The sequence below is a fragment of the Bombina bombina genome, chromosome 10 (genome assembly GCF_027579735.1).
Source record: "Bombina bombina isolate aBomBom1 chromosome 10, aBomBom1.pri, whole genome shotgun sequence".
NCBI classification, from domain to species: domain Eukaryota; kingdom Metazoa; phylum Chordata; class Amphibia; order Anura; family Bombinatoridae; genus Bombina; species Bombina bombina.
Window position 1 is genome coordinate 5,245,259 of NC_069508.1, and position 16,241 is coordinate 5,261,499.

The window sequence follows — 16,241 nt, forward strand, 5'->3', positions numbered from 1 at the left end:
AAGGCTGAGGACAGATCAAGGAGGATAAGCAGAGAGAAGTGGCCTTTTGATTTTGCTGTAAGTAGGTCGTTGGTGACCTTAACAATAGCTGTCTCTGTGGAGTGATAGGGACGAAATTCAGATTGCAGCGGGTCAAGAAGGGAGTTTAACGTAAGGAAATGGGATAGGCGTGCATATACTAGTTTTTCGAGAAGCTTTGAAGCAAGAGGGAGGAGGGAAATAGGGTAAATAGGGTTAGACAGTCACAGTGATTACCTTATAAATGACAGTCACAGTGGTTACCTTATAAGTGACAGTCACAGTGGTTACTTTATAAATGACAGTCACAATGATTACCTTATAAATGAGAGTCACAGTGATTACCTTATAAATGACAGTCACAGTGGTTACCTTATAAATGACAGTCACAGTGATTACCATATAAATGACAGTCACAGTGGTTACCTTATAAATGACAGTCACTGTGGTTACCATATAAATGACAGTCACAGGGGTTACCTTATACATGACAGTCCCAGTGGTTACCCTATAAGTGACAGTCACAGTGGTTACCTTATAAATGACAGTCACAGTGGTTATCTTATAAATGACCGTCACAGTGGTTACCTTATTTATGACAGTCACAGTGGTTACCTTATTTATGACAGTCACAGTGGTTACCTTATAAGTGACAGTCACAGTAATTACCTTATAAGTGAGAGTCATAGTGATTACCTTATAAATGACACTCACAGTGGTTATCTTATAAATGACACTCACAGTGGTTACCTTATAAATGACAGTCACAGTGGTTACCATATAAATGACAGTCACAGTGGTTACCTTATAAATGGCAGTCACAGTGGTTAACATATAAATGACAGTCACAGTGGTTATCTTATAAATGACAGTCACAGTGGTTACCATATAAATGACACTCACAGTGGTTACTTTATAAATGACAGTCACAGTGGTTACCTTATAAATGACAGTCACAGTGGTTACTTTATAAATGACAGTCACAGTGGTTACCTTATAAATGACAATCACAGTAGTTACTGTCATGAGCACTTCCGTTCATCGCCGTGTCGCCGCGGCTCCCGGAACTCCTCTGTGTCTCTGACGTCATGTTGCTTAGCAACATGACGCTTTCTCTCACACCCCTCTGATGACGGTTACGCTCTGCCCTTTAAAGCTCGGCGGGAGATCTGAATCTGGGCCCGTTTGTTGTTTCCCTGGATTGTGAGTACCATATCAGTTTTGTTCTTCTGTGTACCGACTTCTGCCTGCCTGACCAAGCCTCTTGCCTAATCCCTACTTGCTGATATTTGGACATTGACTTCTGCCTGCCTGACCTTGCCTGTAGCTATTACCCTTTTGCTGATACTTTGATGCCGACTTCTGCTTGCCTGACCCTGTCTTTTGCCTATACCTTTTGCTGATATTTGGATGCCGACTTCTGCCTGCCTGACCTTGCTTTGGCCTTTACCTTTAAACCTATTCTTTGTTAAACAACACCTGCTTAAAAGGGACATTTACTTTTACAAGCTGCAAAAGAGAACTTTGCCTTTCTGTTTGTTATACACCTGCTTAAAAGGGACATTTACTTTTACAAGCTGCAAAAGAGAACTTTGCCTTTCTGTTTGTTATACACCTGCTTAAAAGGGACATTTACTTTTACAAGCTGCAAAAGAGAATTTTGCCTTTCTGTTTGTTATACACCTGCTTAAAAGGGACATTTACTTTTACAAGCTGCAAAAGAGAACTTTGCCTTTCTGTTTGTTATAAACCTGCTTAAAGGGACATTATACTTTTACAAGCTGCAAAAGAGAACTTTTCCTTTGTTTTACTAGCCTGCTAAAGAGGACCTTTTTCAGAAGCTTCAAGTAAGAGCATTTCCTTTTTGTTCTTTGTACTACTTAAAGGGACGTTTTATCCTTTGTGGCTTTCCTGCATTCTGGAACAATATTCATTTTTGTTATCTTCTAATCTGCTTCCTGAGTGGGTCACGTCCTGGATATTTCTCAGTGTGCTAGCGTGTGCTTTCAATTCACGCTAGCAGTTGGGTTACATCCCGGATTGATTCCTGAGCGGCTGACATTACAAACGGGCCATAAAAATGTACCCCACTGAATTATCTATGGCCGTGGCTCACCAGGGACAGCTCTTGGGTTCTCATGCCACTCACTTGCAGTCTCTGGACACTAAACTTGATCAAATTACTGCTCTATTACAAAATTTGGTTGCTACCGCACCTCCCAATCCTAATCCCAATCCAAATCCGATTGAGGCATTACCTCCTCCGATTCCTAACAATCAGTCTCAGGTACAACTAAGTCCCAGGATTCCTCTTCCGGATAAATATGATGGGAATCCTGAAGAATGTAGAGGCTTTTTGAATCAATGCCGTCTTCATTTCCGAAATAGCCCTACTCTCTTTGCTACTGCCTCTTCTAGAATCACGTTTCTTATTTCCTTAATGAAAGGAAAAGCCTTGGCTTGGGTGTCACCTTTGCTAGAAAAGAATGATCCTATACTGTTGGATGTTGATACATTTCTATCTACATTCTCAAACGTATTCGATAAACCTGGAAGGTCATCCGCTGCTGAAGCAACTCTCCTGGATTTACGTCAAGGAAATCAACCAGTCTCTCAATATGCAATTGAGTTCCGCACCCTTGCCTCTGAAACCACTTGGAATCAGGGAGCACTCAGAGCCGCTTTCCGTAAAGGACTTTCTGAGCGTCTCAAGGATGAATTGGTGTATCGTGAACTTCCAGAGTCCTTAGAAGCCTTAATAAATCTCTGTATCAGTCTCGACGCCAGGTTTCGTGAACGCCAACAAGAAAAGGATAGAACACAGAGGACTTCCACTCGAACTCCTTTTCGTTTAGCTCCTCGTTTTTCTAATCCAGTCACTCCAGCCTCTCCTACTACTGATCAGGCTGAACCCATGGAAGTAGGAAGTATAAAATTAACTGAGACTGAACGCTTAAGAAGACGGACTCTTGGCTTATGTCTGTACTGTGGCCTTAAAGGACATTTATTAAGGGATTGTCCTACTAGGCCAGTAAAAGCCAGGGCTTAACTCTAGTCCAGGGAACTGAGTTAAGCCAAAATAGTGGTCATTCCCTATACAAGAAACTCTTTGTTCCAGTAACTCTTCTAATTGGACATAAGAAGATCTATACCCAAGCTCTAATTGATTCTGGTGCTGGAGGTGTGTTCATTGACTCTACATTTGTTTCTACTCATTCTATACCCTTACTAAAGAAGGAGTATTCCATTTCAGTCTCTACGGTCAGTGGAGATCCTTTGGGTTCTGGATACATTCAGTTTTCTACTCAACCCTTAATCCTCACCGTAGGAATACTTCATTCTGAGACAATTTGTTTCGATGTCATTCCCACTCCGCAATTTCCCATTATCTTGGGATTACCCTGGCTCCAGATTCACAATCCCATTTTTTCTTGGACTTTCGGTGAACTCACTTCCTGGGGATCTACATGCCAGACTAAATGTCTTCAAAAGATTACTAAGTTACCACTCACTATTGCTCTCACAGTTGAAACTCCGGAATCCTTACCTATGCATTACCATGACTTTGTGGATGTCTTCTCCAAAAAAGAAGCAGAACGTCTTCCTCCTCATCGCCCTTTTGATTGTCCCATTGACCTCCTTCCTGGGGCTGCCTATCCTCGAGGCAAGACATATCCACTTTCTAAACCAGAAAACATGGCTCTGGAAGAATATATAAAAGACAATCTGGCTAGAGGATTTATTCGACCCTCCTCTTCCCCTGTAGGGGCTGGTTTCTTTTTTGTGGGAAAAAAGGATGGCGGATTAAGACCCTGTATTGATTATCGTGGATTGAATCAGATTACCATCAAGAACAGTTATCCTCTGCCCCTTATTCCTGAACTTTTTACTTATCTTCAGGGAGCCACCATTTTCACCAAACTCGACCTACGTGGTGCATACAACTTGATCCGTATACGCAAAGGAGATGAGTGGAAGACTGCCTTTAACACTCGATTTGGGCATTATGAATATTTGGTCATGCCCTTCGGGCTATGCAATGCTCCGGCGGTTTTTCAGCATTTTGTAAATGAGATCTTTCGTGATTTTTTGAATATTTTTGTTATCATATATCTGGACGACATCTTAATTTTTTCTCAGAACCACCAAGATCATGTGCACCACGTCAAGAAAGTACTTCAACGTCTAAGAGAATTCCATCTGTTTGCTAAACTGGAGAAATGTTCTTTCCATCAAAAATCCATACCCTTTCTGGGTTATGTAATATCGGCATCTGGATTCGAAATGGACCCTACTAAACTTTCTGCCATTTTGGATTGGCCTAGACCTGATTCTTTGAAGGCTTTACAACGTTTCCTAGGCTTCGCCAATTATTACAGAAAGTTCATCAAGAATTTTGCTACTATTACTTCTCCTCTTACTTCTCTCACAAGAAAAGGACAAAACTGTAAAGTATGGCCGTCTGAGGCTATAGAAGCTTTTGAATCTCTCAAAGAAGCTTTTTCCTCAGCTCCTATCCTTCGTCATCCAAATCCTGAGTTTCAATTTATTCTGGAGGTGGATGCTTCCTCTGTTGCTGCTGGAGCGGTTCTGTCTCAACGAATACCAGAGACTGGAAGGATTCATCCTGTTGCTTTTTTCTCTAAAAAATTCACTCCTTCCGAATTTAACTATGACGTAGGGAATAAAGAGTTGCTTGCCATCAAGATGGCATTGGATGAATGGAGACATTGGCTGGAAGGTACTTCTTTGCCATTTACTATACTTACTGATCATAAGAACCTTCTGTATCTCCAAACAGCCAAACGACTAAATTCCAGGCAAGCACGCTGGTCCTTATTCTTCTCTCGGTTTCACTATAATTTGTCTTACATACCTGGATCAAAAAATATTAAAGCAGACGCACTTTCCAGACAATTTCAAGATACCCCAGTTCCTGAGTCTGGTACCATTCTCCAACCTCATGAAGTCATTGCCCAGTTAACAACTTCTTGGTTACAAGAATTACAGTCCGCTCAAGAGCATCTTCCTTTGTCCTGTAAACCTCCCAATGGTTTACTCTTTGTTCCTGAACGCCTTCGTTCCAAGATTTTATTTTGGGCTCATGATAGTCCCCTTTCTGGACATCCTGGCATCAGTATTACCACTCGAAACCTCAAACAAAATGTCTGGTGGCCTACACTCTCTCAAGATGTGAAGGATTACGTCTCAGTATGCACACAATGTGCCATGAACAAAACCCCACGCCAACTTCCTTCAGGATTACTCCAACCATTGCCTATACCTCACCAGCCTTGGACTCATGTATCCATGGACTTTTATCTCATCTTCCCTTGTCCACTGGGAACAATACTATCTGGGTGGTGGTCGACAGGTTCACTAAGACGGCTCATTTTGTACCCTTGCCAGGATTACCATCTGCCAAAAGACTCTCTGAACTTTTTATTCTACATATTGTAAGAATCCATGGATTTCCTCTAGATATTGTTTCAGATAGAGGGGTACAATTCGTTTCTCGATTTTGGAGGTCACTTTGTAAACATTTTGGTACTACTATATCTCTCTCTACTTCTCACCACCCACAATCGAATGGTCAGACTGAAAGAGTAAACCAGTGTCTTGAAACATATCTTAGACATTATGTGGATCATTATCATTCAAACTGGACTTCTTACCTTCCTTTGGCTGAATTGGCCCATAATGCCCGGTACAATTCCTCCCTTCAGACTTCTCCTTTTCATGCAGCTTATGGATATCAGCCTAGGACATTCCCTTTGCATACTTCCTCCACAGTGAATCCTGCTTCTGATCTTACAGCCCGAAGATTAACTCGACATTGGCAGAAGATACATCGTATTCTTTCTGTAACTTCTAGACGTTACAAGTTCTTTTCGGATCTTCGACGGAAAAAGGCTCCCAAATATCGCCCTGGTGATAAAGTTTGGATTTCCTCTCGATTTCTTCGCCTGAAACAACCTTCTAACAAATTGGGACCACGATATGTGGGTCCTTTCCGAATACTGGGTCAGGTATGTTCCACTGCTTATCGGGTAGCTTTACCCAAGTCTCTCAAAGTCCATCCGGTATTTCATGTTTCTCTTTTAAAACCTGTGATGTTTAACAGGTATTCTAAACCTTTTTCTAAACCTCCACCGTTATTGGTGCATGGACATCCTGAGTTTGAGATCAGCCATATTCTAGATTCCAAATTGCGGGGCAAGAAATTGTATTATCTCATTCATTGGAAGGGTTATCCAGTCACGGAACGTTCTTGGGAACCTGCTCATCAAGTAAATGCTCCTATATTGGTCAAGTCCTTCCACAAGACTCATCCTGATAGACCTGGTCCTGTCCCCCGGAGGGGTCCTTGAGGAGGGGGTGCTGTCATGAGCGCTTCCGTTCATCGCCGTGTCGCCGCGGCTCCCGGAACTCCTCTGTGTCTCTGACGTCATGTTGCTTAGCAACATGACGCTTTCTCTCACACCCCTCTGATGACGGTTACGCTCTGCCCTTTAAAGCTCGGCGGGAGATCTGAATCTGGGCCCGTTTGTTGTTTCCCTGGATTGTGAGTACCATATCAGTTTTGTTCTTCTGTGTACCGACTTCTGCCTGCCTGACCAAGCCTCTTGCCTAATCCCTACTTGCTGATATTTGGACATTGACTTCTGCCTGCCTGACCTTGCCTGTAGCTATTACCCTTTTGCTGATACTTTGATGCCGACTTCTGCTTGCCTGACCCTGTCTTTTGCCTATACCTTTTGCTGATATTTGGATGCCGACTTCTGCCTGCCTGACCTTGCTTTGGCCTTTACCTTTAAACCTATTCTTTGTTAAACAACACCTGCTTAAAAGGGACATTTACTTTTACAAGCTGCAAAAGAGAACTTTGCCTTTCTGTTTGTTATACACCTGCTTAAAAGGGACATTTACTTTTACAAGCTGCAAAAGAGAACTTTGCCTTTCTGTTTGTTATACACCTGCTTAAAAGGGACATTTACTTTTACAAGCTGCAAAAGAGAATTTTGCCTTTCTGTTTGTTATACACCTGCTTAAAAGGGACATTTACTTTTACAAGCTGCAAAAGAGAACTTTGCCTTTCTGTTTGTTATAAACCTGCTTAAAGGGACATTATACTTTTACAAGCTGCAAAAGAGAACTTTTCCTTTGTTTTACTAGCCTGCTAAAGAGGACCTTTTTCAGAAGCTTCAAGTAAGAGCATTTCCTTTTTGTTCTTTGTACTACTTAAAGGGACGTTTTATCCTTTGTGGCTTTCCTGCATTCTGGAACAATATTCATTTTTGTTATCTTCTAATCTGCTTCCTGAGTGGGTCACGTCCTGGATATTTCTCAGTGTGCTAGCGTGTGCTTTCAATTCACGCTAGCAGTTGGGTTACATCCCGGATTGATTCCTGAGCGGCTGACAGTTACCTTATAAATGACAGTCACAGTGGTTACCTTATAAATTACACTCACAGTGATTACCTTATAAGTGACAGTCACAGTGGTTACCTTATAAATTACACTCACAGTGATTACCTTATAAGTGACAGTCACAGTGATTACCTTATAAGTGAGAGTCACAGTGATTACCTTATAAATGACAGTCACAGTGGTTACTATATAAATGACACTCACAGTGATTACCTTATAAGTGACAGTCACAGTGGTTACCTTATAAATGACAGTCACAATGATTACCTTATAAGTGAGAGTCACAGTGATTACCTTATAAATGACAATCAGCATAAACCACTGTGAATGAACATTAAAGGGACATGACACCCACATTTTTTCTTTCATGATTTAGAAAGATAATGCATTTTTAAACATCTTTCTAATTTGCTTCTATTATCTAATTTGTTTTATTCTCTTGATATTCTTTGCTGAAAAGCATATCTAGATATGCTCAGTAGCTGCTGATTGGTTGCTGCACATAAAAACCTCATGAGATTGGCTCATCCATGTGCATTGCTTTTTCTTCAACTAAGGATATCCAAAAAATGAAGCAAAATAAATAATAGAAGTAAATTGTAATGTGGTTTAAATTTGTATGTTCTATCTGAATCATGAAAGAAAGATTTTGGGTTTAGTGGCCCTTTAAGAACAAGAAAGCTGCAAAATATTCGTTTTCAGAATGATTGTCTATAGGTTGTTTGTTACATCAAAGTTGATTTAAAAAAAAAAAAAGCAAAGAAAAAAAAAAAGCTTTGAGTGGAGGTCACATGTTTCCTGTCTAGAGTCAGTGGAGGTCACATGTTTCCTGTCTAGTGTCAGTGGAAGTCACATGTTTCCTGTCTAGTGTCAGTGGAGGTCACATGTTTCCTGTCTAGTGTCAGTGGAGGTCACATGTTTCCTGTCTAGAGTCAGTGGAGGTCACATGTTTCCTGTCTAGTGTCAGTGGAGGTCACATGTTTCCTGTCTAGAGTCAGTGGAGGTCACATGATTCCTGTCTAGTGTCAGTGGAGGTCACATGTTTCCTGTCTAGAGTCAGTGGAGGTCACATGTTTCCTGTCTAGTGTCAGTGGAGGTCACATGTTTCCTGTCTAGAGTGGAGGTCACATGTTTCCTGTCTAGAGTCAGTGGAAGTCACATGTTTCCTGTCTAGTGTCAGTGGAGGTCACATGTTTCCTGTCTAGAGTCAGTGGAGGTCACATGATTCCTGTCTAGTGTCAGTGGAGGTCACATGTTTCCTGTCTAGAGTCAGTGGAGGTCACATGTTTCCTGTCTAGTGTCAGTGGAGGGCACATGATTCCTGTCTAGTGTCAGTGGAAGTCACATGTTTCCTGTCTAGAGTCAGTTGAGGTCACATGTTTCCTGTCTAGTGTCAGTGGAAGTCACATGTTTCCTGTCTAGTGTCAGTGGAGGTCACATGTTTCCTGTCTAGAGTGGAGTTCACATGTTTCCTGTCTATAGTCAGTGGAAGTCACATGTTTCCTGTCTAGTGTCAGTGGAGGTCACATGTTTCCTGTCTAGAGTCAGTGGAGGTCACATGTTTCCTGTCTAGTGTCAGTGGAGGTCACATGTTTCCTGTCTAGTGTCAGTGGAAGTCACATGTTTCCTGTCTAGTGTCAGTGGAGGTCACATGATTCCTGTCTAGAGTGGAGGTCACATGTTTCCTGTCTAGAGTGGAGGTCACATGTTTCCTGTCTAGAGTGGAGGTCACATGTTTCCTGTCTAGTGTCAGTGGAAGTCACATGTTTCCTGTCTAGTGTCAGTGGAGGTCACATGTTTCCTGTCTAGAGTGGAGTTCACATGTTTCCTGTCTATAGTCAGTGGAAGTCACATGTTTCCTGTCTAGTGTCAGTGGAGGTCACATGTTTCCTGTCTAGAGTCAGTGGAGGTCACATGTTTCCTGTCTAGTGTCAGTGGAGGTCACATGTTTCCTGTCTAGTGTCAGTGGAAGTCACATGTTTCCTGTCTAGTGTCAGTGGAGGTCACATGATTCCTGTCTAGAGTGGAGGTCACATGTTTCCTGTCTAGAGTGGAGGTCACATGTTTCCTGTCTAGAGTGGAGGTCACATGTTTCCTGTCTAGAGTGGAGTTCACATGTTTCCTGTCTATAGTCAGTGGAAGTCACATGTTCAAAGTAGTCTATCTGCAGAGTGGAGCTCCACTCTAGACAGGAAACATGTGACCTCCACTGCAATTTTTTTTCTATTTCAATAAAACTTTAATGTATCAAACAACCAATAGGCACAATTCTGAAAACAAAATTGCATTATTTTGGTTTATGGCGAGTGACATTTATAAGGTTAAGGCAAAGTATAAGCAAATGTAATGATTAAGTTATAAATAGATCATCTCAGGAAATCACAGGAGTAATTCTTTAGTTTTTTATGTATTATCTAACTATTTAAAGCTCCACTCTACACAACAAAAATGTGACATCCACAACCTCCAGTTCTCTTAAGGGCTGATGCTGTATCTGGTAGTTCCAACCCCTTACAAAAACAACTTAACATAACTACTTAACTTATAAATAAAGACACGACACAGATAGCTGGGATTTAAAGACCATAACGATGGTCATATTTATTAACAAATATTAACTTGACTTCAACGGAAGTCATTCAAATATTTAACCTGTGGCGGCATTCGAGGCCTAGTAAACTATTAGCTCCATATGACAAGAGGTCGCAGCCAGATGTTGTGGAATTGCAAATGCCAAGGGTGGGGCGCAAATGTGGCCCCACCCCATTCCGTCTAATAGGCGCGGACGTCCTAAAGGATCTTCAGCCAGCAGACCCGCGGGGCGGGGCCCCCCAGGTCACGACCTGAGGACATCACCCCCGCCCATTAGCCCGACTGTCACCTCTGCAGACTCCGCCCTCAATTGTTGATGGCTACGACCTCCCGCCATTAGGAGATACGTGGATGTTATGATGCGCTTCAGCCTCTAAGGCACTGGTATGGCCAAGCCCTGCAGCAAAGCTCATCCAGGAAGCAAATAAATTACGGCTAAGGTCTTACCAAGACTAGGTCAACTAACCCCATCCCTGCCTTTCGCATCTAAAGGACCAGCAACCCGTCCGGGAAGCCATCTGCCTGAATGACGCCTAAAAATGTTGCATTAGCAACTACTTAATTAACCATTTAACAATAGGGTTGGGAGGGAGGGAAACTTTCTCCTTGCAAAATCCCAGGTGGAAGAGGCCAGATTGTTCCAGAACTTCCTTTATATTAGGTGAGCCTAAGACCTCCCCTCACCTTGCAACATTGTTGCTACTACACTGCACTGGGATTTTCCACTAGCCTGTCAGCTCATCCCTTAACTCCATTACAGGAGACTCTGCTACCTTTCATTCCCCTAAGGGCTGATGCTGTATCTGGTAGTTCCAACCCCTTACAAAAACAACTTAACATAACTACTTAACTTATAAATAAAGACACGACACAGATAGCTGGGATTTAAAGACCATAACGATGGTCATATTTATTAACAAATATTAACTTGACTTCAACGGAAGTCATTCAAATATTTAACCTGTGGCGGCATTCGAGGCCTAGTAAACTATTAGCTCCATATGACAAGAGGTCGCAGCCAGATGTTGTGGAATTGCAAATGCCAAGGGTGGGGCGCAAATGTGGCCCCACCCCATTCCGTCTAATAGGCGCGGACGTCCTAAAGGATCTTCAGCCAGCAGACCCGCGGGGCGGGGCCCCCCAGGTCACGACCTGAGGACATCACCCCCGCCCATTAGCCCGACTGTCACCTCTGCAGACTCCGCCCTCAATTGTTGATGGCTACGACCTCCCGCCACAAGAGACAGGCACTCCCACATAAACCGGGCTCTTGCCGCCACCCGCTAAATATTACTAACCAGAGCCGTTTTGAGGTCCACCAGGAAGATCACCAGCCCTTCGTCGGACAGGTGCACCCCGTCCGGGCGATACAGCCCTTTTTTGTCCGCTGAGATCAGTTCATGGCGGACCACAAAACCCCCTACCTCTAGTACTGCTCTACCCAGCTCCCTGTTAACTTTTTTTCTAACCCTATATGCTATCCTAGGTGTGGGAAAATATCTCCAACGCAGCCGGGGGATTATGTTGGACCAAGCCAGCCTAACCCCCGGGAACGTGGTACAGATCCACTTGACATCCGACCTCATCGCATTGATGAGGTCCAGAGCCGGTGCACTCCCTATATCATTTCCCCCCATGTGAAGGAGGATGATGTGGGGCTGTCCCCATCTATGTCTGGCATTCTGGAGGAGGGCAGGCAAACCATCCCACTGTAAGCCTCTACGGCCCAACCACCGTATTGATGCCTTAGACGTCGGAATCCCCAACTGCTGCCCCTCAGGAAGAGAATGGGCCTTCAGTGCCGCCCAGTGCACGTAGGAGTGCCCTATTATCCAGATGCGAGAAGGACCTGTAGCCACACCTGAAAAACGGATTACATAGTCAATCACCTTAGACTAAAATTAAACAACACAACCAGAACAACTGTAAAACGCCTGTTTCCTTACTCCTACACCGAATGCCCCCTACGCCTCAGCTGGGGGGGCGCACGTAAGACTTGTAACATTGGGACCTCCATCTGCCCAACTTCTGTATGCGTTCTCCCTTCCAACCTAGCGCCGCCGCGCTGGTGGCAGCCCCTATTCGGAAGGAATGGGGGGTGATTCTACACTTCCCCAAACCTGCTGCAAGCGCTACCTTTCTGAGCACAGCTGCGAACTGGTACCGGGAGAGATTCGATCCGTCGGAATGCACTAAGAACTGGGCGGGGCCCCGCGGTCGCTGCGCCATATTGGCCCTTGTACTCACAACCGGGCAGACGCCCGATGCTGAGGGAGTCAGAGTGATCCACACCCCTTTCCCCTCCTGGTCAGTCTTCGAGTGCGGGATAAACAATAACAAATTATCGCCCGCCAGTTTGACATGAGCCAACTGCATACCCGTGTTAACCGCATCCTTTGAGGTTGCGACCAGCTCGCCCGGCCTGAGGGCCGCAAAGAACGCCAAGGAGAATACGCACTGAAACAGTTCTCTTTCGCCGGGTTCGACGCAAATGCCCTCGATTGCGTCCACCAGCCTGGCTAGCCTACAAAATGTGACAGGTTCGCGCGCATCTTTCGCTCTACCCTCGAGCCTTCCCCAGCCCTTAATCACTTGCTTCACCAGGAAACCTTTCGTGATATTGGGCCACTCTAGCATATTGCAAAAGAAGGAGATTGCAGCTATTCTATTGGATATAGCGCCCTTCGAAGTCCCTTGCCCGTGTTTCTCTGCCAGCCACTCCAAGAACAGATCCCTCGAGACCCTTTCCGGCGCTGCGCCCTGTTCGTGACAGTAACTTACCCACTCGCCCCAGTGCTGTGAATAAGCTCTCCACGTGTTCGGCGCCAGGGATGCCCTCACTAGGTGCCCTATGGACCTCCCTGCCCCGCCAACTGCCAAATAGAGTGGGGACAAGGTAAGCCAACTGCTGCTGCGTTAGGGGCCAGTCTGTGAAACTGTTCCCATTGAAACCTCGAGAGTGCGTCCGCCAGGGTGTTGTTGACCCCGGGAACGTGCCTCGCGGAAAACTGAATATTGTATTGCAAGCACCTCAGCACTAGCTGTCGCAAGTACCTAACAACTACCGGTGACGACGCAGACAACCTATTTATGGCGAACACAACGCTAGCGTTGTCCGTCCAAAACACTATGTAGCGATCCTTTAACGCCGGCCCCCAGAGCTCCATAGCCACAACTATGGGAAAGAGCTCCAGAAGTGTCAAGTTCCTTGTCAGTCCGGCTCGGACCCATGACAAGGGCCATGGCTCGGCGCTCCATTGCCCATCCAAATAGGCGCCATAACCTGCTGCTCCAGCTGCATCCGTCAGCAGGTGCACTGTCTGACTGGAAACCCTAGGAGCGCGCCACAGCAGTGTTCCATTGAAGCCTTGCAGGAAGAGTTCCCATACCTTCAAATCTTCCCGCATGTCTTCCGAAACCGACACTTTACGTGTGCCGTGCGGACTGGAAAGTAAAGCTTCCATCCTCCTGTTAAACACGCGACCCATGGGTATAATTTTGCACGCGAAGTTGAGTAAGCCTAGCACTGACTGAAGCTCCCTCAGGGGCATGCTCTTCGCTGCCCTGGCTTTGCGCACCGCCGAGAGCATTGCTTCCACCTTATCGGCTGGGAGACAACATAGCCTTGCAGCAGTGTCAATTTCGATCCCCAAGTACGTGAGTCTTGTACAGGGGCCCTGTGTTTTTTCCTCAGCCAGTGGCACTCCAAATTTCGACATTAGCCTACGCATTACTGCGATCAGTCGATCGCATTCTCGTGTGTTCGCGGCGCCAACCAGCAGGAAGTCGTCCAGATAATGAGCGACTATTCCCCCGCCGGCCGCCGTGATAATGGCCCAGTGCAAGAATGAGCTAAACTCTTCAAAATAAGCACACGATAGCGAGCAACCCATGGGCAAGCATTTGTCTACAAAATAATTCCCCTCGAATTTACACCCCATCAGTCTGAAAGATGCTGGGTGTATGGGGAGTAACCGAAAGGCAGATTCGATGTCCATTTTGGCTAGCAGCGCGCCCGGACCCGCCGCCACCACCAATTCCAACGCCTGGTCAAACGATTGGTAAGACACCGAGCTTATCAGTGGGTCTATTGCGTCATTGACGGAACCCCCTTTCGGATAGGACAAATGCTGAATCAGGCGGAACTTCCCTGGTTCCTTTTTGGGAACCACCCCTAAAGGGGAAATAACCAGGTCAGGGATGGGAGGTTGTTCAAATGGACCAGCAAATCTTCCCAGAGCAATTTCTTTGCTCAGTTTCGCCCTAACTTCGCCCGGCATTTCGTAAGCCGACTTCAGATTCTTGTGCGACGAGGACCCCATTACCAACCCCAATGTTGGTATCTTGAAACCTTCGCCAATCCCCGCTAGTAGGTTGGCAGCCGACACCCTGTCTGGGTAGGCCGCCAGCCAAGGTCTAATGGCGTCCAGCTTCAGGGGTGTTGGAGCTCTTTTGTCCAGCCCCCCCCGATTTTGCCCCACGGAAGGCTCCTCCGTCCCTCCGCTTCGGGCATTCAACACCTGGGTGTTGACCGCTGCAGTACATGCAAGCATGCCGAAAGGAACAGGAAGCTCCTTTGTCACACTGCTTCTCATTGTACTTCCAGCACTCCCTGCCTCTCCGCTTGATGGGGCCCGTTGGCCTCTGGAGCCCTGACCGCAGCAAGGAAACTCCTGCCCCCCCCTTTTCCGGTATGAGCAGGGACCACAGGTCCAAGTCTTTTACCCCAAAGTTCAAGACCGGGTTACCAACCATCTTCCGCCTAAATTCGCTATCATAAGCACGCCACATGCCTTCCCCATATCTATTATAGATACATTCAATGATTTCCGCGTACTTAATTACATCAACCGCGGCCTCCGGCCTCTGTTCGATGTAGCAGGAGGAGAATACCCGAAAGCACTTCCTCCACTCCTCAAATGTGTCTGGGCGCTGGATCTTCTTTGGCCCAGTCCCATCCTCACTACGCTCTTTGTCTCACTGCGCCTCAAGGGACAGCTCGAACATATTGACGTATTTATGATCGCGGATTTTCTGTACCGTCTTGGGTTTGAGATGTGCATGGAGGCAGTGGATCTTGCAGGGATAAGAGTCCCCCTGCAACGCCACCCTCCTGGTACTGACTGACATGTCCTGCAGCTGCGCAGCGCTCTCGCCTCCCTGGCCAGTGCCCTTGGATATTGCCGCTGTGCTTTGCCCCGCTATCGGCGCAGGCTGCTCCATGCTACCTAAACCTCTAGCCTGATTACGCTCAGCCACCAATAGCCTTAACATTTTGAACATGCGACGCTGCCCCTTACTGTTAAGCCCTAATTTCTTCCCACCATCTGAGTCTGAATCAGTGCTATAGTCGGTGTCAGTGATGCGTGACAAATTAAATACATTTCTCTCACCAACTGCCGATGTTGAAGGGGTAGATATTCCTGGTGCAGCTGCCACTGATCCGCCTGACGGCTGTACAGATAGTCCTACTCCCGTTGTACCCGGGCCCTCTGTCCTCTGCGGTGTAGGCACCATGTCCTGTGGGGGAGAAACAAACAAGAGGGGAGTATCCAGGCCAGCCATGTGTCCCCCTTGACTGCCGCCCCCAATCGGGGTAGAAGTACTGCCCCCGGCCCTGTCTGGGACCCCTCTAGCCCTCTCGTCATTCATATCACCACTCCATTCATTCGCTGGCCCTGCCACATAGGGGGATTCTCTGACCACGCGCTCCCTGACTGAATGAACGCTCTGAGCACCTGCAGCAACAAGCCCTTGGCCTCCCTGGACCCCTGCAGTTATTGTGCATAGCGACTCGCCCTGTGCCCCATCAGTGGGCGCATTCTCCCTTGTTTGGGGTACATAGTTGCTGCTGGCACCCCCCCTGTTATACCACTGGCGCTCCAGCAATGCGCTTCTAGCTCTCCCATACTTGTTAACATTGGACCCCCTGAGCCTCCCTCTCTGCACGCCGCGGCCCCTCTGTAAGAGACTTGCTCTGTTTGCCATGCTAGCTATTGCAGAGTGTCGCGCAGCAGAGCAGGCCCGCCCGGATACTCCCCCCTCACCTGTGGAGAGTACCCGGCTAGGCCTCTTGCGCGCTCGCTGAATGCGTCCCTCCGATCCAGGTTCCGGCCGTGTGACTACCGCGGCGCCGGAAGTGACGTCACGCGTGTCACCTGACCGGCCGGAAATGGACGCGGCGGACGCAAGGCCGCAAC

At 46.4% G+C, this 16,241-nt stretch overlaps 1 protein-coding gene across 1 annotated transcript; it reads right to left on the reverse strand.

Moving 5' to 3' along the window:
- Positions 1 to 10,019: 10,019 nt before the first annotated feature.
- LOC128641178 (uncharacterized) lies at positions 10,020 to 16,029 on the reverse strand. Its single transcript, XM_053693744.1, has 2 exons — positions 15,435 to 16,029; positions 10,020 to 11,902 (listed from the first exon to the last, which is right to left on the reverse strand). The coding sequence occupies exons 1-2, from the start codon at positions 16,027 to 16,029 to the stop codon at positions 11,325 to 11,327; spliced, it is 1,173 nt and encodes a 390-aa protein (XP_053549719.1). The 3' UTR covers positions 10,020 to 11,324.
- Between the last annotated feature and the right edge of the window lie 212 nt (positions 16,030 to 16,241).

Excerpts from the sequence above, each read along its gene's own strand:
- LOC128641178 (XM_053693744.1), bottom strand. The coding sequence starts at position 16,029 with ATGGCAAACAGAGCAAGTCTCTTACAGAGGGGCCGCGGCGTGCAGAGA. Across the intron at positions 11,903-15,434 it reads CCCTTCAACATCGGCAGTTG|GTGTGGCTACAGGTCCTTCT; the intron begins GTGAGAGAAATG and ends TCCGTTTTTCAG.